Source organism: Meleagris gallopavo, chromosome 3 (genome assembly GCF_000146605.3).
Source record: "Meleagris gallopavo isolate NT-WF06-2002-E0010 breed Aviagen turkey brand Nicholas breeding stock chromosome 3, Turkey_5.1, whole genome shotgun sequence".
NCBI classification, from domain to species: Eukaryota; Metazoa; Chordata; class Aves; order Galliformes; family Phasianidae; genus Meleagris; species Meleagris gallopavo.
This window is the reverse complement of record NC_015013.2, coordinates 85,737,824-85,758,750: the sequence shown is the minus strand read 5'-3', so window position 1 is coordinate 85,758,750 and position 20,927 is coordinate 85,737,824. Positions and strand designations below refer to the sequence as shown.

Sequence of the window (20,927 nt, the reverse complement as noted above, 5' to 3'; positions counted from 1 at the left end):
TTTGAGTATATTCAGTGCCATGAGTAACTTGTGTTGCATCTTTTGGGTGCTAATCCAGCCCAGCACACAATCCCTGTCTACTTTTATGAAGCTATTAATGTTACATGGGGATTTATTTTGGGACAGAGCATTGAAAACGAAGCTATCAACATTTTAGGAGCTAAGCTTAATGCTTTGCTGCTTGTCCTTTTGGAAGTTGAGCTACAGAGCGAGCACTCAGTAGGGTTTCCCCTGAGAGCGTTGCTGGGGTGTTGTCACTCATCTCCATCTTCTTGCAGTGTACATCTTTGGGAATGCTGCCTTAACTCTGTGTCCCATCCTGAAGAGCGAGGCATCAGTGAAGCCATGGGGGTCTCAAGGACCAAAAAGACAAAGGACAGCAGCAGTCGGTGGGCACCATGGTGGGGCTTGGGGTTTTATGTTGTTGCAGCTAGTTCTAGTAGGCAGCTCATTAATTGTCCTTTTGGGGAGTGCTTTTTTTCTGGTAAGATCATGCAGTGCAGCTGTATGCTATGGGTTATTGTCACCAAAGCGTTTGCAGAGAGGTTGGCCTCTATGGGATAAATTTGCTATCATCCTCAGAAAGCAAAAGAGCATGTTGGAAAAGGAGCAGGGGATGCTGAAGACAACTCAGGTGAAGGAGCAACCAGAAGAAATACCATGCACGGGGCAGGTACTTAACAGCTCTTTCTATACTTGGGCAATGGAGATGATTCTTGTGTGTGCCTTGGTGTTTCACAGGCACTAAACCCATTGCATTAACTTCTCCTTTCTCTTGGTATGTAGACTGCTGTGCTGAAAGGGAAGAAGAAAGTCAAGGAGAAGCCACTGCAGGAGAACACCATCAGTAGGTAACTCCTTAGCTGGATGGGAGGGTTGAAGGCATTTATTGGGAGGGGATGGGAGCTGTGAGGCTTTGCCTATTCCAGGTTGGAATCATCATTATGATTAAAGTAGTTTTTTTTTTATTAATTGGAAAAAACGTGTCTTCTCTTTTCTTTCTGTCCAAGAAGCTCTCTAAGGCATGAGGTTGCAGAAGAGAAAGATCTCAGCTCAAGCTGGCAAGATGGGATTCAAGTGAAGGAGGCAGATGCATCCTTGTTGGTATGTGGTGGTCTCTGTGCTAAGGGATTCAAAACACTCTTAGTTTACTTTCAAGGGAGCTGTGGGGATAGTGTCTTGTAGGTTGGTGTGAGCCCACAAAAAGGATCCTTTGAGCAACTTCAATTAAATAAAAGAACTGAAGCTTGTGTGCTCCTACTAGTAGATGTGGGTGGCATTGAGGTTGCATCCAATGTATTTAGTGTTTGATCAAGAGTGTGAGCTTGCCCTAATGGGAAGCACCCAGTGATGGCTCACCCAAGCATGAGACTGGGTTAGGTCTCATCCCAACAACATTCCTTTGATTTATTTAGCCTTTGCTAATAGTTTTCCCTATTCTATGATTGTATGACTTGCTGCTGCTCTTGAGATAATGCTAGGAAGCATGTATCCAAGGCAATTCTCTGTATATCTTGCATTACCCACGTTAATATATCTCACTTGGGTAGGGGTAGGTGGAGCCCCATCTCCACGTAGACCTCAGGAGAAGTTTTGCAGTACTTTGTATTGATATCCAGGACTGGCAATAAATCCATGGAGGTTTTTGCCATAGCAGAACCCTTGGTGAATTTTTTTTTTGCTGCTTTAGGGATACTTGGCATATGCTTTTACCCTCCCATGATGAGTCTCCATCTTTCTTTCAAATGGTGTTGAAAATGTTGACCTTTCCCAACTGGAGCTGTGTTGCAGCCTTGAAACCTAAAAGCATCGTGATTGATGTCCTGTTATTGCCACCATTCTCAGTAGCATTTGCATGCAGGATTTCTGTGGAAAAGCCTGGCTCTGGAATTGACCACCTAATTTCTGATGGCGGCTGGATGATTGTGAATCTGAGAGCAGGCATATTCCCAGAGAACAGAAGTGCATATTGCCATAACCAACCTATAATTAACTCAGCTTTCTTACCCCTTAATGAGTTAACCCAGATGCTTCTCATGAGCAGCTTTCAAGAAAAATCCCTGTGTGGTTTTGGCCTCCCTTGAAAGCTTTTGGAAAGAGAAACTCAGGGAGTCAGAATTTCTTAACAAGATCCCCAGTGCTTGGCAAGCACTGATTGAAGCTGGCATGGGTTTCAGGGCAGTGCGTCGTTGGACATAGCCTTGTATGTTGGTTGGCAGATTTTGGGGGCTCTGAGTCCAACCTGAGTGCATTTGCTTCCAGATCCTGTCCTCAATTTCTCCTGTGGTTTTGCTTTTTTCCTTCACTTCCTTCCCTGCTGTTCCCTCTTATTGTATTTCCCACCTATGGCTTTGCCCCTTGCATCTCTTTTCTTTCTGCCATCTGCTACAATGGCTGTTTAACCTTGTAAGGAATAAGCTGGCCTGAATGCATGTAAGCTGTGATTAGAAGCATCTTTTTTGGAGCACTCCCATCTTTCTAGCATCCTGGCCCCAGTGTCCCCAGTAACAGCAGTACATCTAATAAGCATATGGATAAAGCGGGTGATGATTTTTCTTGTGGCTGTGCTCTACAAAATACCTTTTTGGCAGTGAAGTTAAGATATGGTTTTCCAAACCTAATAAAACCTCAAAGGTGCCTCCGTGTTTGGAGATAATTTATGCCCACTGTTTTGGGCTCTGGGTTTCTAGAAGAGGTGGCTGAGGAAGGGGATGTTCGTGGGATGCAGGGACTATGGCCTGGGTGGCTACTGTCAAAGAAGCTGGGTGATTGCTTGAGAGCAATGCTGCTGTTGGGATACCCATGCAAACTCTGCCTTTTTAACCCCTTGCTGCATCAATGCTGCTAATCCCCTCCAGGAAGAAACTGATTCCACCTTCCACCAAGGGTCATCAGTGGGACTGAAGGACTCATCCAGGTAAATCAGGATGTTTTCTTGATTTATTTATTTTTTTTTTTGTTGCGTGTGTGTGCAGAGAAATGGAAACTTATCCTTTATCTCCTTTATCATTGAGACTACCCCACTATTCATGCCTTTATGGGGCTTGGATGTGTACTGGTGCCTCTGGTGGGCCCCCAGAGGTGGCCAGAAAACAATGCAAGTAGAATTTGAGTGTGTAACCTGGGCTTTGGGTGGATGTGGGAGGCTCCTGGCCTGATCTGACCTCTCAAAGCATAGAAGGATGCTCAAGTCAGCAAGACACAATTGCTTGGCTGCACATACCTACATAAATGTGGAAAGTAGGCGGTGAGGAAACACTAAGGGGGACAAGCAGTCTCACAGTGCCTGGGAAAAGGGTGTTTCTATCCCTCTCCCTATGCTAGATCTGGGTAGAGATAGGAACCTGCATTCATAATGCTGGCCTTCAGCAGGCTGATCCTCTCCACCTTGCAGGGGCAGGGGCTTTCATGTCCAGTGAGAAGCCTCTAATAAGACCTTTTGGGGAAGGATCTCCTCTGAAAAGGCTGCAGGACTTTGCCTTCTGAGTCACAAATCAACTGGCTCCTAATAATATTGAAGTGTATTTTGCCTAGTTATTTGCACTAATGAGTTTAGTGAAAATTGTGCAATACTCCAAAAATGCATCCGGACTGGGCCATCTCCCTGGTGTCATTTCCCCAGGGCTGCTTTGGGGCTTGGGCTGTGGGAAAACAAGTTCTTCTCCAGGGATTTGACTGCAAAGCCATACTTTAACTTGGCTGTAGGCTGTGCGTCCCACATGGGGCAGCCTGGTGAGACATGGGAGAGCTATTTAGGGTCTTGAGTTTGATATGTTAGGGAGCCATGAGGCACTGCTGGTGAAGAGTGGGAATGCTGACTCTTCATAGGGATCTGAAGACAGGGTGGGAAGACCCCATCAAATGGCTTGCTGTGATGAAGTGTTGATGCCAGCAACTAGGGTTATTCCTCCCTGATGCAGAATAGGCTGTTGGTGCTGATCCCCAAGCTTTTGCCTTTCTGGGGCATTTTCTCCTCCACCCTGAGAAACTCTGACGGTTTTCTAGAAGCCTAGTTTGCTCTAGAGTCCTGCAGTCCAGTAACTTAGCACTGCTCTCCTAGAAATTAGTGGAACATCTCCCTCCCATTGTTGAAATTGATTTTGCTTGTTTGATGCTCTGGCATTCTTTATACAGGAAAGTTGGTTCTTTATGGTATTGGCACATGCCACAGAGCTTCCAAACATTCACCTGATGTCTTTGATAAAATTTTGCTGCTTTCCCCACACGTTGCTGCCAGTGGAGATTACAGATCTGGATGTTCCTTGTCATCCTGCAGCCTATTTTGATTAAGGGGTTCTGTTCTTCCTTATCGTGCTGACCCTCTGTTTCCCTTGTTAAGAGGGATGTGAGGGTGTCTGTCTGCAAATCCTCAGAGTCATGGAAGCCTGTCTTACCCAAAGGCTACCACTTCCTCCACTGTTTCCATGATGTTCAGATGCCACCTCCATGTCCTTTATTCACCAAACCCTGCAGAACTGTCCTGTTCACTAGGCAGGGGTTCTTGGAGATGTCCATGGGCATGATGTGTCTACGTTTGATCAGGAGATCTCATGGTCCTGCTCATTTGAGCTTTGTCATAAAATTGTTTGAGTTGGAAGGGCCTCTTAAAGGTCATCTAGTCCAACTTCCCCTACTGTGAACAGAGACATCTACAGTTCAGGCAGGTGCTCAGAGCCCTGTCCAGCCTGATCTTGAATGTCTCCAAGGATGAATCATCCACTACCTCAATGGGTAACCTGTTCCAGTGCTTCGCTACCTTTACTGTAAAAGAGAAAACAAACAAAACCTTCTTTATATTCAGTCTAAATTCAGTCTCTTTTAGTTTGAAAACATTTCTTCTTATCCCATCAGGGGAAATGTCATGCTGTAAGCTGCAAACAGGCCATCCCATTCCTATAAAGGCTGATCTATGCTGCTTTGGGTTATCTTCACCTGCTGCAGCATGGAGTGCTGCTGTGCTGGAGGAGATGTGATCGTGTTCAGGAGCAATCCCTTATTTTTTCCCTATGTAAGATGCAGAGGCTGCATCTTACTAAAATTCTGAGCTCCCCAGTACAAGAGAGGCCTGAATATATTTGATAGGGTCTAATGAATAGCTACAAAGATGCTTCTTGACCTGGAGCAGCTCTGCTGAGTGGAGAAGCTGAGAATCACAGAATGTTGTAAGTTGGAAGGGACCCATAAGGATCATAGAGACCAACTCCTGGCTCCATGCAGGACCACTCAAAATCCAAATCCTATGTTTGAGAGCGTTGTCACAACACTCCTTGAACTCTGACAGTCTGGGGCTGTGCCCACTACCCTTGGGAGCCTATTTCATGCCCACCACTCTGGTGAAGATCCTAACATCCACTTGACCCTCTCCATAGGGTCACAGCTTCATGCCATTCCCTCTGGTTCTGTCACTGTCACCAGAGAGTAGAGCTCAGCACTGTCCCTCTGGGGAGTTGTAGGCTGCTATGAGATCTCCCTCAGCTTCCTCTGCTCTGGACTGAACAAACACAGTGATTTTGGCTGCTTTTCTTATATACTGCCCTTTAGATCCTTCCCCATCTTCATGGTCTTCCTTTGGATGCCTTTTAGTAGTTTTACGTCCTTCCTCTTGTGCCTAAAATTTTGTTTCTGGGCAACTTGCTCTTACTTGAGCAGGGCTTGGATCAGATGGACAAAGAAGTCCGTTCCAACCTCAGCCATTCTGCTATGAGAAGAGGCTGTGTGTTTGTTACAGGTCGAAGAGTAAATCCCGGAGAGAGGGACCTGTAGTGGGACAGCAGCTTTCAGAGAGAGAGGACAACGTTGGGGTAGGAAAGCTATGGGGTGACCATGGTTCCCCAAACCCAATCTTGTGTGTTATGGTCCTCCTCTGTGCATCTGTTTGCTTTGCCTCCTTTCCCAATGTCAACCTTTTTTCCCCTGTTTTTGCTTCCTGCAGCTCCTCAAGCCAAGTAGAGGTGATAATGGTGTGGCTGCATTCCTCTCTGGAGAGCCTGGGGCTTCAGGGTTGGCTGTGGAGGTCACTGCTTTGCGGGAGAGTGTGGAAAAAGAGCTAGACCCCCATGTCCTAGTACAGAAAGGGGACGCCAGAGGCATGAAAAGAAAAAAAGAAACAGAGAAGAAGGGACAGCCAAAGAAGCAGAAGGAGAATTTGTTGAGAAAAGGAGGGACCAAAAAGGAAAGCGTTGAGGAAAGCATTGGGAATGTGATGGAGGACATCAAGGAGGAAGATGGTGCTGATGGGGACAGGAATTGTGGAGTCAGACAGGGTAAAGCCAAGCAAGGGAGCAGCAGCACACGGGGAAGGGCTGATGAAAGGGAAAAGCAGAAAGGGAAAGGGGAGAAACGCAAGAAGGTAAAAGTGGAGGAGGAGGAGGAGCAGGGGAGGAAGAAAATAAAGAAGGAGAAAAAGGTGGATGAGAAGCAAGAGCTGGAAAGCTTAGGTGAGGAATTAGGAGTGGGAAATGAAGGAGAGGAAAGTGAAGATGGAAAAGGACTAAAGGAGGAGGAGATGGATGAAAAGGGATGGGGGCAGATTAAGAGCATAGAGACTGAGGAAAAGGAGGTGGAGAATGGAGATATGCTGGGGAAAAAGCAGAAAGACAAAGAGAAAAAGCCAAAAGAGAGAAAGAAAAAGAAGGGGAAGAAAAATAAGGAGAAGAGTGAAGAGGAAGAGACCCCAAAGAAAACCCAGAAAAGAAAATCTAAGGATGAAGGAGAGGAGAATAACAACAAAAAGGTTAAAAAGGAGAGAAAAGAAAAAGAAAAGAAAGAAGAAACAGAAAACAAGTGGAAATGGTAAGCATCCTGCATGTTTTTGGCCTCTGAGCAGATTTAACTTGAATGTAATGAGGCTTTTAATTTTATTTCTTAGGATAAAACTGAAACTTTTCTATTTTTTATTAATATTTTTATTAACTGCTTGGCTGTATTTTCTGAGGTCCTGAACTTGATGCTTTGGGCAATTGGAAGGAGGTGAGAGATAACAGGAGGTTGTGACTACATAATAGTATTCATATGATATTTTTATGGTACGTACTACTATAAGAATACATATTCCTCCTGAACTGGCTTTGCTGATGTCCAACCAAGCAAGATAGGTGCTCGTGGCTGGTGAAAGGAGGTGATCAACAAACCCCTTTCCAGCCTGTCACAAACTCTGGGCTGTATGGAGCTGCTGGGCATTATCCCAGTTATCCCAAACAGGGATGCTCATGGGTATCACCCAAATCATACAACGATAGAACAACTTTGGTTGGAAAGATCATTTAGTTCCAACAACCCCAGACCTTAGGAAATGATTTTGTGGGACACAGCGTGTTTTGAAAATAGATTTTATTTAAAAAAAAAATCCTGTTCCATAAAAAGCAGTGCTGCTGCATTGCTTAAGTCGTGTGTTAGGCTGAATTGCCTCAAAGCATGCAAACACACACACACACAGAACTACATTTCCCACAAGGCTCCATTGCTCCAACACGTGGGGGAAGTGCCACAACCCCAACCAACAGCGGGTGTTTTCTTCACATGGCAATGCTTTGGGCAATGCCAGCGTGCCCCAGCTGGTAACAGGCTGCTGGGACATGATGCTGGGGATGACCACCTCTGTGGGCTGCGGGTGGGATGTATCGGTGTTTGGCCACCTCGCTGCTTGGCCGAGGGGTCCCTCGCCCTCCGTTCATCCCCACTGCCTTCCGTGCAGGGTCAGGGGGCTGCAGCAGGTGAGTTCAGGGGTTTGCTTTGCTTGGCCGGAGGGTTGCATGGGTTTGGGGGGAGAGGTGGATGCATTACAGCGCTCTGCAAATCACTGCTAGCCTCTCAGAGGCACTTTCAGCCACATTTTCTGCAGCCTGTTGATTTAATATGTGTTTATCTTTATATTTTCCTAGTTATCTTTTAAAATATATATATATATATATTTTTTTCCCCATATATTTTATTTTCCTGGCACAATGTGCTTTTTGATGCAATCTATCCGGCTTTTGATGCAATCTTCTCCTGTGGAACATTCCTCTTCTGAAACACTTCCGGGGTACCGCCGAGCAACGTGACTCCATTCCTAGTCTTTGTTTTCTGCTTTTCTTTTTGCTTGCTTGTTTCCAGTGGTAAAATTTTGCTATTCTTCTTTCCTGCTGGTTCCATTTTCCCAGAGATGTTGGGAGTTCTCTGAGAGTCGTGGGGTGCAGATCCCCTGCTTGTCTCCGTGCATTGCCTGCTGCTTCTTCCTCTTTACTCAAACCCCAGTTATCTTTTTTCATATTCTGTTTAAAATATTTATAATTTTTTTTTTTCAGGGTGAGTGTTTTTTAATCTATCTAACTTGCATCCTTATTTTACAGCTGCAACTTGCAGTCATTTTTAAAATCCTATTTGCCACGCAGGGGTGGGGGAGTGGTGCGTTAAGATCCTATTTGCATGAAGATCACACCATAGGCAATATGGGATGGTGGGATGACCGTGATCCCTTTTGTTTTTGCATTTTTTAGTGGACAGGACTGGATGTCCTGTCCATTTTAACCCTTGCATCTTTGCAAAATGAGAATCTTTTGTAGCTCGGGGTGGCATGTTGGTGGTTGTCCCCGGAGGTTTGGTCGATGGTTCTCTCCTTTTGCTCTCCCTCCCTCAGTTCCTTCACATCCCACTGAACGTGTCTCATTGGGTCATTCTGCCTCCTCCAGGATGTTTTTCCCTTGGTTGGATCATTGTTTTCCATGTTTGAAAGAATGGGGAAACTGAGGCATTGTCTGGAGTGATGGAATTTCACTTAAATGTTGTGGTACTACTCAGGAGAAGTTCCCAGACACTGAGGTAGGGTTGATCTCATTGATCTATGTGCTTCTATCCCAGGTGGGAAGAAGAGAAGACAAATGATGGGGTGAAGTGGAAACAGCTGGAACACAAAGGACCCTACTTTGTCCCTCTCTATGAGCCTCTGCCTGATGATGTGCAATTTTATTATGATGGTAGGTTCACCCTGGGAAGGGGCACATGGTGTTGTCTTCTGCATGGCTAAGGAGCTGGTATCTCCTCTTACATAGGAGAGGCAAGCTGCAGAGAACTTATTAAAAGAGCCGTAATATCCCTTTGGAGTAAACCTCACCTGGGATTTGATCCTCTGCTTACTAGCCTTTTCCTTTTTTTTTTTTTTTGCCTGTGGGATGCTCAGGGCTGGACCCTGAGTATCTCAAAGTGATGCAATGCATATCAGTGCCAATACCTTAAGATTCTGTCTAACTTTGCAAAGGTGGACCAGGAGGGGATGGATACAGGCTTCTACTGTTCTCCTTTGGTTTATACTGTGTTTGCTGGACTCTCTTTCTCCCCATTCTCCAGCCCTGAATCCTTCCCTCTGAATTGAAGGATGGAAGCAAGAATCATAGAATCATTAAGGCTGGAAAAGACTTCTAAGAACATCAAGTCTGTCAGCCTATCACCAATTTTTCCTTCTAACCGTATCCCTCAGTACCCCATCTCCATGTTTCTTGAACACCTCTGGAGATAGTGATTCTACCACCACCCTGAGCAGTCTGTTCCAATTAAGGGATAACTGAATAAGGAGCCCATGGAGTCCCAGGGAGCCTTGGTCCTCAGCTTCTCACTGAGGCTTCCTATTCCTTGTAGTTCTTCATAACGGGAGGAAATAAAAAGCCAATATGAGAAAATGTGATATGTGGCAATTCAGTCAGTAGAGGGCATGCTAAGACATTGATAGGTTTGCCAGTGACTTTTTTTTTTTTTTACTATGTGAAGCAGCTATTTGTAGTTCTGCATAGGGTTTGGATGCCCTCTGTGCTCCTGGAGACCCATTTGTGCGGTGTGCATCAGGGCTGGTTCTTTAGTTTGGGATCTGGGGAGGTGCCGTCACTATTGCTGCAGTTCAGGTGGGAGTCAACACCCCAAAATCAGTATCTAGTGCAGAATTGAACCATCTCTGGGACTCTGAAGGGTGCTTTTTTTGTGGCTTGTCCAGAAAAGGTATTTTTAAAATGTTTGCTTTCTAGCAGGAGCCAAGATGTTTCCTGAGCTCGTTGATTCAAGAGAGGTTGATGGCTTTGCCACCTCCACTAAATGACTTGTGGAATTTCCACATTGATTGTTTCATCCCACATCTTGTGGGATGTGATTTGATGTGAAACTTCTGAGTGGTATCTTGGCTATTCAGCATGCACCTGGAACTGACCATGGTTGGGAAAGCAAACCTTTCTATGTTGTCCTGTTAAGTCAAGAGTTTGAGACTGAGGGACATTGTTGAGGGATGTGATGTGGTCATGGTGTTGATGGCTTTATGGTTGGACTTGATGATTTTAGAGGTCTTTTTTTTTTAACTGTAGTGATTTTATAATTCATTGCACAGAGTCTGCTGTGGCTCAGTAAGCTCAGTGTAATTCAGGATCTCTACTCTCCTGGAAAAGAACACATAGCGTGTGATTTCAAATTGGTTGTGGCAGCATCCTGCTGTGCTGAGTGCTCAGTGTTGATCCATAGGCAAAACTGTGTGTGGGCTGCCAGTGTCCATTTTCTGCCTTTGTCCTTGCTCTGGGCACTGTGCTGAACGTGAGGACCAACCAAGCAGTCTCCTAAGATTGCTGGATTGAGATGTCCCTATAACCAATGCTAATGCTCCTCTGCCTTTCTAGGTAAACCCCTGAAGCTGAGCCTAGCCACGGAAGAAATTGCCACTTTCTATGCAAAAATGCTTGATCATGAGTACACGACTAAAGAGATCTTCCAGAACAACTTTTTTAATGACTGGAGGAAGGTATCTTGCATATTGTGTTTTCCTTGCTGTCAATCCTCTGCATTAAAACCCAGTGTTAAGACCTTGGACTGCGTGTGGGAAGGAGGGGATGCTTTGGGGGGATGTATCTTCTTATTTCCGTGTTTATTTGGGGATAGGTCATGGTTTGCTGTCTTTAAGCATCCCTGAGTTCCTCAAGTTAGGACTTCTGAGTTTTAGTGATACTATCTCAAAATAGACCCTAGGTTTTCTCTGAGGCGTTCATCCCTCTCAAAGATTAATCTTCTGGTCCTGCAGCGCTATGGCAAATTCCTTATGCACAAATGAGACACTTCCTTGTGCACATCCCACCTTTCAGTGTCACTTCTGTAGGCTGTACCATCTGCGTGTGCTCTTGGAGCCCCTTCTTTCTGTAGCAGAGCTTTAAGTCTGTTCCATTCCACAGCTGGTTGTGTTTTGCTTCTTTGTGGGTCCAGAGCAGCCTGGCCGCTTGCTGGTACAGCTTTATCTACTCTTGGGTGGATGTAGCTAAAATATCTGGGTTGGCTGCATCCCTCTGCCTTTTTTTTTTTTTTTTATGAACTGGTGTGAGGATCTTTATTTCCTTTTCTCCAGAGGTGAAACATAGCCAAAAAGCACTACAGAGTTGTTTTTGCCACCTACATTAATTACTTTATGGCTGGGAAAGACCACTAAGATCATCTAGTTCAATTGCTAACTCATCACCACCATGTCCACTACACCATGTCCCTCTGTGCCATACTCAGCCTTCTTCAATTCTTCCACAGGAGATGACGCCTCAGGAACAAGAGATAATCAAGCAGTTGGATAAGTGTGACTTCAGGGAGATTCATAAGTACTTTGTGGACAAAAATGAGGCACGGAAAGCACTCTCCAAAGAGGAGAAGCAGGTAAGAACTGTTTCTTATGATACCTAGAACTGACCGATATGCTTTGGGAGCAGCTTAGGGTGTTTTAGTTCTTTCTTGCCTCCCATCCTTGTGGGTTATGCCCTGATCTGGGAACTCTTTGGCATTTGGACCACATCCATCACATCTTTCATTAAGTTTTTCTGCAAATAGTGCACATTTCCTGGCTTTGAAAGGTACCAGTCATCCTTAGTCCATGGGTTGAGGTTCTGCTCTGTCCAGAAAATGGTGGACCTTTGCTTCATTAGCGTGTCATGTTGGGACTGCATTGCCATATGAGTTTGCAAGGTGCATGAGGATAAATGTGTATGAAGTAAACTTGAACCTTTGATCAATTTTCTCTAACCTTTTGAGCTCTCTTTACTGCCTTGTGCTTGCTCACTTTTTTTTTTTCCCTAGTGGAAAGAAGTCATAGGAATTCAACTTAGTCTTATGGGTTGACACGGTGCTTGTTTCAGAAACTGAAGGAGGAGGCAGATAAGATCCAGGAGGAGTATGGATATTGCATCCTTGATGGGCACAGGGAGAAGATAGGCAACTTCAAAACTGAGCCTCCAGGGCTGTTCCGTGGACGTGGTGATCACCCCAAAATGGGAATGCTGAAGAAGAGGATTATGCCAGAAGATGTGATCATCAACTGCAGCAAGTGAGTTGCTGAGATAAGAGATAAACTCTTGGGGATGGGGTAAGCAACACGTTTCCTGTAAGTGGAAACAAGTTAGTTAGTTCTCTTGTTATGCCTTGCATCCAAAGAGTAAAGACTGATAGCACTGTGGAGTAATTTTGAGCAGGCTGTTTTCTGTAAGCAATGATGCAACTTTTTGGGCATCCTTAGCTTGCTGGGAAGAAATGATTGGGATGCCAACCTGTTTCTTCTCCTTTGTGATCTTTCAAATCATAGAATCATATTGAAAAACACCTCTAAGATCATCTGATATAACCAATGGTTGTATCCTTGTTCTATCCACAGGGACTCCAAGATCCCTGAGCCACCAGTGGGGCATAAATGGAAGGAAGTACGTTTTGACAACACAGTCACCTGGCTGGCCTCGTGGACTGAAAATATCCAGAACTCCTTAAAGTACATCATGCTGAATCCCAGCTCTAAGCTGAAGGTCAGTGAGATGCTGCTCTTTGTGAGGAGCTCTATGGTCACTCCTCTCTTTCCAGGAAGAAAGGTCATAGGGGTGAAGATCATAGAATGATGTTGCAAAGATGTTGCATGCCAATGAAAATGTACTTTCTCTCAAAAAGGCAGAAAACTAGATTAGTTGGGATGCCCTTGGTTGTGGTTGGGGGAGAGGGAAAAAGGTGTTTTTGTTGAGTACTGAGTCTGTTTTTAGGGACAGATTGCTACTTGTAGAGCTGTCCCTGTGTTGTGCTGCTCACGTGCATCCTGGTAAGGCTGCTGAGAGCTGGGCTTGCACTGAGAAAACCCATGGGGAGTTAGAGTCCGTGGGGTTTGGTTCGTTTGTGTCAGCAAATGGAGGACAGGAGGAGGTGGGATGGCCATCTGTAGTACTGTGGGAGGGAGGGAAATGAACGGGAGAGAAAGGTGACTTAAAGCTTTTTCCATTCTTCAAAGCAAATAAGGAAAGTGCATGCAAGTTAGGCACAGCCGAATACATGCATTATGTGTCATTCCACACTAATGGTGTGTGAAAATCTGTGGCTATAGCTGTGCAGTGTTGTAACAGTTGACTCCTTGCTTGTCTTATGCTGGCCACAAGCTGGCAGAAGATGCATCCAGACAATGAGCAGCTCAGATTTTGTGAAGATCCTGAGTCCAGGGCAGCCAGCAGAGGGCATCGAGACTCCAGTTGAGTTGTTTCTGCTTTTTTTTTTTTTTTTCCTGGATTTCTTGGATTATTATTTTTTTTCCCTCAGGAAGGCACTATATTCTGAATTTTTAGACCCTGGAAGTTGTGTTCCCAGAACAGTCTGGCTGGCATGGATGGAAATAAGATGAGATGCTGAATGACAGTGCATTGGCTTCTCTTTCCAGGGGGAAAAGGACTGGCAGAAGTTTGAGGTAGCCCGGAGACTGAAGGATGTTGTCCACAAAATCCGTGCTCAGTACCAGGCTGACTGGAAATCCAAAGAGATGAAGAAGCGACAAAGAGCAGTGGCCCTCTACTTCATTGATAAGGTACCTGTGGCCTCACCTTGGCACCTTGCTTCTTTGCTACTTTTGAGGTTGGCATTATCTAACCTGATCCACTTCTTATTGACTGGATATTACTAGCTCCACGATTTTCTTTTTCCTGATGTTTGTGTCTACTTCACCTTTTCAAGAAGAATTCTGGTGGGCTGGAGTGGTTGATTTATGGCTTTGTGTGTCCTTTCAGCTGGCCTTGAGAGCTGGTAATGAGAAAGAAGAAGGGGAGACTGCAGACACAGTTGGCTGCTGTTCCCTACGTGTGGAGCACATCAAGCTGCACTCTGAGCTGGATGGGCAGGAGCATGTGGTGGAGTTTGACTTCCTTGGGAAAGATTCTATCCGTTATTACAACAAAGTATCGGTGGAAAAGCCAGTAAGTGTGGCTAAGATGGATATCATGGCCATGTGGCAGTGTGGCACAAGGTTCACTGGATGGCTTGGCTCATTTAATAGTCATCAGTCCCAAATCTGTATCTGAAGATTGTTTTGACCCCATTATTAACAGTATGTGCAAGAGACAGAAGTCTTTTTCAACCTTAATGATTCTGTGATTCCATCTAAGATTGTCTAGACCAACTGTCCCCTTTCCACTACTGTAAGGGTACAGTGCAATAAGAATGTATACGTGTTGACTCCTGGCCTGCAAAAAGGGGGGAGACTTTTGGATTAGGGCTTTCAAGGCTGTTTTAGCCCATGAACTATGAGAGAAGTAACACTTCCTGCTGAAGCATCCCCAGTTGACTACTGGGAATTAAGACTTGAACGCGGGCCCCATTGTTTGTTTGTGTGCCCATGGGATAGGTGATGCTGTTTGTGTGGGATGATGGAATGCTACTGGTAGGGGTGATGGAGAAAACAACTTGTGGCACTAACGTTGTCTTGAGGTCCTAATGGAAGTCCTTGAAATTCAGTGAGTGATTTGGTAGGATGTATATTCTGCAAGTCCAAATCAGAGTGCTGCTGTTTGGGAAGGCTGATGGAGATGAGGGAATTGTCTGGAGTCAATTTGCTCTTTGTCCTTGACCAGGGCCATCCTTTCTTCTCCCTCTCTAGGTGTTCAAGAACCTGCAGCTGTTCATGAAGAACAAAGACCCGGGTGATGACCTCTTTGATAGGCTCTCTGTAAGTTTTTGCATCTCCACTTTTGAACCCTTTGTTGAACCATAAAATTTCAGCATCTCAATCACAATTCTATTTCTCTTCCCATTCTTCTTCCACTGGTGATATCTCTAATTTCCCAAATGCAGGCCTAGATGTCTGCATGCACCCATAAGTAATGCATGTCCCTGCTAAGGAGGTGGTTTCTGCTCTGACCTGTCTGGGAGGAATTGCCCATCCACATGCTGCTCAGGGCATTGCTGGAGGTGTCAAACCTCACCAATTTGGCTCTTCCACACCTAACTGGGGCTCAGTGGAAGTGTGAGAGCATGCTGGAGTGATGTGCTGCAGCCTTCTCCCAAGCTATCCCCTTGGTAAAACCTCTTACCTCCTCTTCAGCATGTGATATTGACTGCTGCCCCCCATGCTCCCCTTCTGCCCACGTGCCTTACAAAGCCGCTAGCCCAACTTTAGAGGTAAGAAGTTGCTCCTCTCTGCCTGGATCAACTTTCTCTGTGATAGGCCTTTCGTATCTTCTGGCCTGATTTTAGCCCCATCTGCTCTTTAGAACAAAGATATCAAATGCAATTTATGTGAGAAATACTCAGTGTGAGATGTGGCTTCTTGGATATATGTGGGCAGAAGCTATTGAATTTCAAAGGTTCTCCGAATTTTAGTGATGTTTCTCCTAGTCTTCATTAGGGTGTGAGCCAACGGGTAAATATGCAAGGTATAGCTTATCTGTTTAATTAGTTTGCTTAGGAAGAAGATGGTCTGAAAAAAAGATTTGTTTTGACTTCTGCTTGTTCCTTCTTCCTTTTTTTTTCCTCTCTATGTTGTCCTGCATTTGCCTTCCAGACAGTCATCTTGAACAAACACCTTCAGGAGCTGATGAATGGTTTGACTGCCAAAGTGTTCAGGACCTACAATGCTTCCATCACCTTGCAGGAGCAGCTCAAGGCCCTCACAAACCGTTAGTTCTTAATCATGTTTGTGGTGACTCCAACTGTGTTGTAGGGGCAGTGGGCTCAGATATCCATCCACTGCCTTGGTGTCCTCATTATCCACTCTTCCTTGGCTGGTCATGGATCATGTTGCAGAGTAGTATGTAGCTTATGGGTATGTGCAGCAGGTTGGGAGCCATGCAAAGTGGCAAAATCAAATCACCTGCTTAAGTGGTAGTCTGACAATCAAGATGGGAGTAGATTTTCCTCTTCTTTACATTGTTGGTTGGTTGTGTTATTTCTGTCCTGCCTTCAAGTGATGAGACATGATCATTTGGTTGTAGAAATTGGTAAAGGACCACCATTATTGCTCTCCTATGGCAAAGGCCAACAACTTGATGTTCTGGTCTGTTCTTTGCCTTCCCCAATTCCCAGAAAGGAAACAAATAGTGATGCTGCGCTTCATTTCCAGCTGAAGACAGTGTTGCTGGAAAGCTTCTCTCCTACAACCGAGCAAACCGAGCTGTGGCCATCCTGTGCAACCATCAGAGATCCACGCCGAAAACCTTTGAGAAGTCAATGCAAAATCTGCAAACCAAGGTGAGGCTGACCAAACTAAGAGTCCTCAGATTTGTTCCCACCTTGCTGATATCCCTTGAATGGGGAAAAAGGAGGGGGAAAAACACGATGCTTGAAGAGACTGCATAGAGCAAGCATGGCAAGGAATTTTGTGGCATTGAGTGATGAAGTGGTTTAGTGGACATTGATGGTGATGGGTTGATAGTTGGACTGGATAATCTGTTACAATCTTAACGATTCTATGAAGGAATGAATCAGTAATAGCACCTTTTTTTAATTAGTGCAGAGATACCAGCAATCTAGGGGAATAAGGATGGGATAAGCACAAATGGCATGAATATGTTTGTTTTTTTCAATCATTTGTTGTCTTCAGATGAAGCTGGGTGCATGGCTTAAGGCCATGGAAGTAAGTTTTACAATTTGATGGCTTGTAGGAGAACCAGCTGAAATTTTAATGGGTCTGCTACAGAAATGCTACAAACTATGATTTTGTATTTGTCCTCAGCTCTTTTGTTCACAGCCTACCAGCAAGCTTGGGCCTTTGTGATTGTGGCTCAATGCTGTTATAAGCCAGACAGCTTTGGTCAGTTGCATAAGGTGAATAAGTGCTGCAAGTGTTTCTGACATCAGTAATGTGAGCTCTAGCATGAGTCTCAGGGCTATTTCTGGGGGCTGCAGTGGGGCTGATGAGAAATTGAGGAGCAATGTGGTGTCGTAAGGGTAGCTGAAATCTCTATGGAGGGGCATGAGCTGGGACTCACTCTATTTACTTCAGATTGATGCCAAGAAGGAACAGCTGGAAAAAGCCCGACAAGAGCTGGAAGAAGCTGAAGATGAGTTAAAAGACAAAAAAGATGCCAAAGCAGAGGCGTGAGTGATTCTTTTCAATTCTTGTTAGCAGAGGGACCTCTGCCCACATCTGTGGGTGGGAATGTTGTGGTCCAATACCCTATATGCAGCTAATTGGAACTGAAATCGTTTCTGGGTACCTCCTTTCCCATGGGAGCCTGGCAGATGGATGAAGGTCTTTTGTGGATGGTTCTCTGCAGCAGTAGGACTGCCAAATAACTCCTTGTAGAGATTCATTTCTTTTATAGTAGGGCACATCTCTATGAATATTTAGACTTCAATGCAAACTGCTGGGTCATCCTACAAATGCTGTGGTGCATAGAGTGCTTAACTTGGGGTTGAAGCTGACTATACACAGACTGGTCCTGATATGTGTTTTCCTGTAGACTGTGGCATATCAAATCTATGCGGCAGTCATAGTGTGAGTCTTGTCTGAATTTACTCCTCCTGGAGCCCAAGCGTGGTTGTCTGAGATCACATTTGCACATGGAGTCTGCTACTTCCCCAATCTTTGTACAAAAATGTTCAAAAAATAAATCAATCTTATTTCTCAAATAATTAATCTATGAGTGGGCACGGTGGTGATGGTTGGACTTGATGACCTTGGAGGTATTTTCCAATCTTAGTGATTCTACTTTTCTCTCATAGTCTGGTACTAAATCTTCCACTTTGCCATCCTAGAGCTATTTCTAGACTCAGTGGGTGTAGAGATCACTGAGATGAAGCTCGTTCATTTCCCATCATTTTCCTAAAAAGCATAAAAACAGGAGAAACTAATTTGTATTTCACTTCTGCTGCTTTTCCCCTTTTAACCTGCTCCCTGTGTTGCTCTTCCTTTCCCCTCAGCAATGTGCAAAAGAAAAAGAAGCTGTTGGAACGTCTGAAGGAACAGTTGGTCAAGCTGAATGTCCAGGCCACAGACAAGGAGGAGAACAAACAGATAGCTCTGGGCACGTCCAAGCTGAATTACCTGGATCCCAGGATTAGCATAGCCTGGTAAGCTTTGAACATGCTCTGGGGAAGATGTTTCTCTAGAGATGTGCAGATTGCCTGCTTTTGGGGAAGAAGTACATGCTCGAGCCTTTGGGGAAAAACTTGGTGTTTGGCCAGAGAAACCTGTCCAAGCTCTGGAGTTGATCACAGAATCATTAAAGTTGGGGAAAAACCTCCTAAAATCATCCGGTCCAACCATCAGCAAAGCCAAAAACTGCAACTTGCCTTGCAGTCAGTACCTTGTAAGCAAGGGAAGATGACACTTCTTGCCTTAAAACCAGAAGGGACAATTTGCACATTTATCAACAGAGGCAAGGTACAAAAGTGAATTTCCTCTGGGAGTTTAAGGAAATTGCAGAAGTGAATTTCCTCTGGGGGCTTAAGGAAATTGCAGAAGTGAACATGGTGGGCTATGGTGGGAGCCAATTGGGATGGGTAGTGCATCCCTTGGGATGTCTCCCCATTGCGTTGTGGTCTCCATAGGTGTAAGAAGTTTGGTGTGCCCATTGAGAAGATCTTCAACAAGACGCAGAGGGAGAAGTTTGCTTGGGCAATCGACATGACTGATGAGGACTTTGAGTTCTGAGGAAGCACCTTTCCTGTTAGCCTCATGCTCATCTGGTGCTGTTTAATAACTTTTTTTATGTGCTGCTGCAGTTGTTACAGAGGTGGGATGGTTGTCTAACACAAGTTTGTAGGCGTTTCATGCTGGTTTTTGTATTAAAAAAAAATAGAAACCAAGTGTTAAAAGCAAATACTACTGACTTGTGACACTCATTCTGAGTGCAAATTAAATGTGAACTTTTAATTCCTCTCTAGAGCTGCCAGGTGCTTTGGATATCTTCTTCCTTCCTCCTCGTCCAGAATCTTGGAAGAAGATTGAGAGCCTTAACTGTGCCAATAAATAGGATTAACTGTGTAATCTTATCTCCTTGTGGAGAAATGCTGTGCTTCTTAGATGCTCTGAATTATCCTGATGTGGAAACATGAGGCAATGATGTGCTGAAACAGGCAGCTGCAGTGTAAGACCTGGGCTTGGGTCAGGGGATGCACTGGAGTAAAGGGAAAAAAAATCTCAGGGTATTTTGTGCCTTTCATCCTTGGGATTTGACAAAACTGCAATTGCACAAATATAATCAAAATGGAAACACTTTGGGAGGGAGCCAATATCACTGAAGGAGCAGCTGCATCCTTGAAAAGGAGGGATGGGAAACTGCTGGGTCAGAAAGTGAGTTTAATGGTAGAATGCTGAAAATGAGTGATATGTACTCTGTTCCATCCCTGCATCATCAAACCTTTGGTATGTGAGAGGAGATCTCATCTTGGTCTCCAGCTACTGACTTCACACTGGGAAAGTGTAATGCTGGCTATGAGACTATGGTGGGATGCAGATGTACTGGGGAGTGGTAGCAATCAGCAGTCTGCATCCTTCCAATGGACATGGAGAAGGCACAGACCAATTGCATACAATGCAGATGCTTGCTCAGTTGGCTGCTTTTCAGAGAAAGGAAAAAAGTGATATTTCTGTGTACGGTTAGCCTAGTTGTCAGTTAACCTCAAGTGTAAGCAAGCTGTTGCATCAATAGCAAAATCTTATAATTCAGTGCTGACATTGAACCTGCTGTAGTTGGTGCATATAATGGGTTTGTTTGCAGCCACTTGTTCTTGTGTTTAAATTGTTATTTCACTTGGAAGCTATTACAACTGGAAGTGATTTTTCTGAATATGTGATTGGAAGCTAGGGGCCTTTTTGCAGCTCAAACTGGATGTGGTTCTGCTGAGAGTTAATGCTCCAGCTCTGTGCTTGGACTCTACAATGGGTGTGTATATGTGCTGAGTTGCCTGCAGAAACTGATATGAAATCCTTTGCCTTCACGTGAAGAACCTCCTGGCAGATCTCAAACCATTTGTGGTTGGTTCCTAAGGGCCTCTATGCCTCAGGTATGAGGAGAAATGCGTGAGCAAACCCAATGCAATTTTTTCTGTACTGGTGTGGGGTAATGTAATAGTGCTCCATGACTTAGCTGAGATGTAACAGTACTGTTTCTCCAAGCCATGGGAGCTTATATAGAGCTTAAGTGAGGCAACTGAATTCTAAAACAGGGATCTGAATGGTGGCAAAAGTGAGAGAGGCTTTATTTTCCTGGCAAAGCTAGACCAGTTATCAGTGAAGTTGCCAAGCATGCCTTGACCCCTATGTTGAATTTGTACTTACAAATACAAAAGACCCAGTTTGGCTCCAATGCATTGAATTATTTACCTACTAACAAATATTTCCTGGCTTTAAAAAGTGTTGTGTTTTTTTTTTTTAAAGATTTATTGGAAGTTTGTATAATCCCAAATAAGGGGGTAACTCCAGAGGAACCGCGGGGGTGGGGAGAGGGAGGGAATGCTCACGTTATTGCAGAATAAAGGAACAAGATGCAAATGGATAAGCTCAGTGAATCTTTCTCACAAGGAACTGTTTTAATAACAGCAGCTGCATGTGGGATATATATAGTATTGAAGGGCTTCTTGGCCATGCTCAGATGCTCTGGAAATCAGGACTGTGAAGAGCTGCCAGTGTCAGCAAAACAGTTACTGGTTGTAATGTAGGAGCTTAAATAAAGCATCTACTTTTTTTTTTTTTTTTTTCCCAGGAGGTT

At 44.6% G+C, this 20,927-nt stretch overlaps 1 protein-coding gene across 4 annotated transcripts; it reads left to right on the top strand.

Annotated features, from left to right (window-relative positions):
* Nucleotides 1-275: 275 nt before the first annotated feature.
* On the top strand, nt 276-20,253 carry TOP1MT (DNA topoisomerase I mitochondrial). Of its 4 annotated transcripts, none has more exons than XM_019614251.2 (20): nt 276-389; nt 583-673; nt 787-851; nt 1,014-1,104; nt 2,859-2,917; nt 5,729-5,801; nt 5,933-6,792; nt 8,839-8,954; nt 10,629-10,750; nt 11,518-11,640; nt 12,117-12,304; nt 12,629-12,773; nt 13,664-13,807; nt 14,007-14,192; nt 14,873-14,941; nt 15,776-15,890; nt 16,334-16,461; nt 17,216-17,310; nt 18,136-18,285; nt 18,766-20,253. In XM_019614251.2, exons 1-20 carry the CDS (start codon nt 346-348, stop codon nt 18,866-18,868), a joined length of 2,967 nt encoding a protein of 988 aa, XP_019469796.1. In that variant the 5' UTR covers nt 276-345; the 3' UTR covers nt 18,869-20,253. The 4 variants fall into 4 exon arrangements, with proteins under 4 accessions (XP_019469796.1, XP_019469795.1, XP_010707646.1 ...); XM_019614250.2 differs by having other exon boundaries at nt 1,011-1,104; XM_010709344.3 differs by lacking the exons at nt 276-389; nt 583-673; nt 787-851; ... (2 more) ...; nt 5,729-5,801; nt 5,933-6,792 and adding an exon at nt 7,480-7,712.
* The last annotated feature ends 674 nt before the right edge of the window (nt 20,254-20,927 follow it).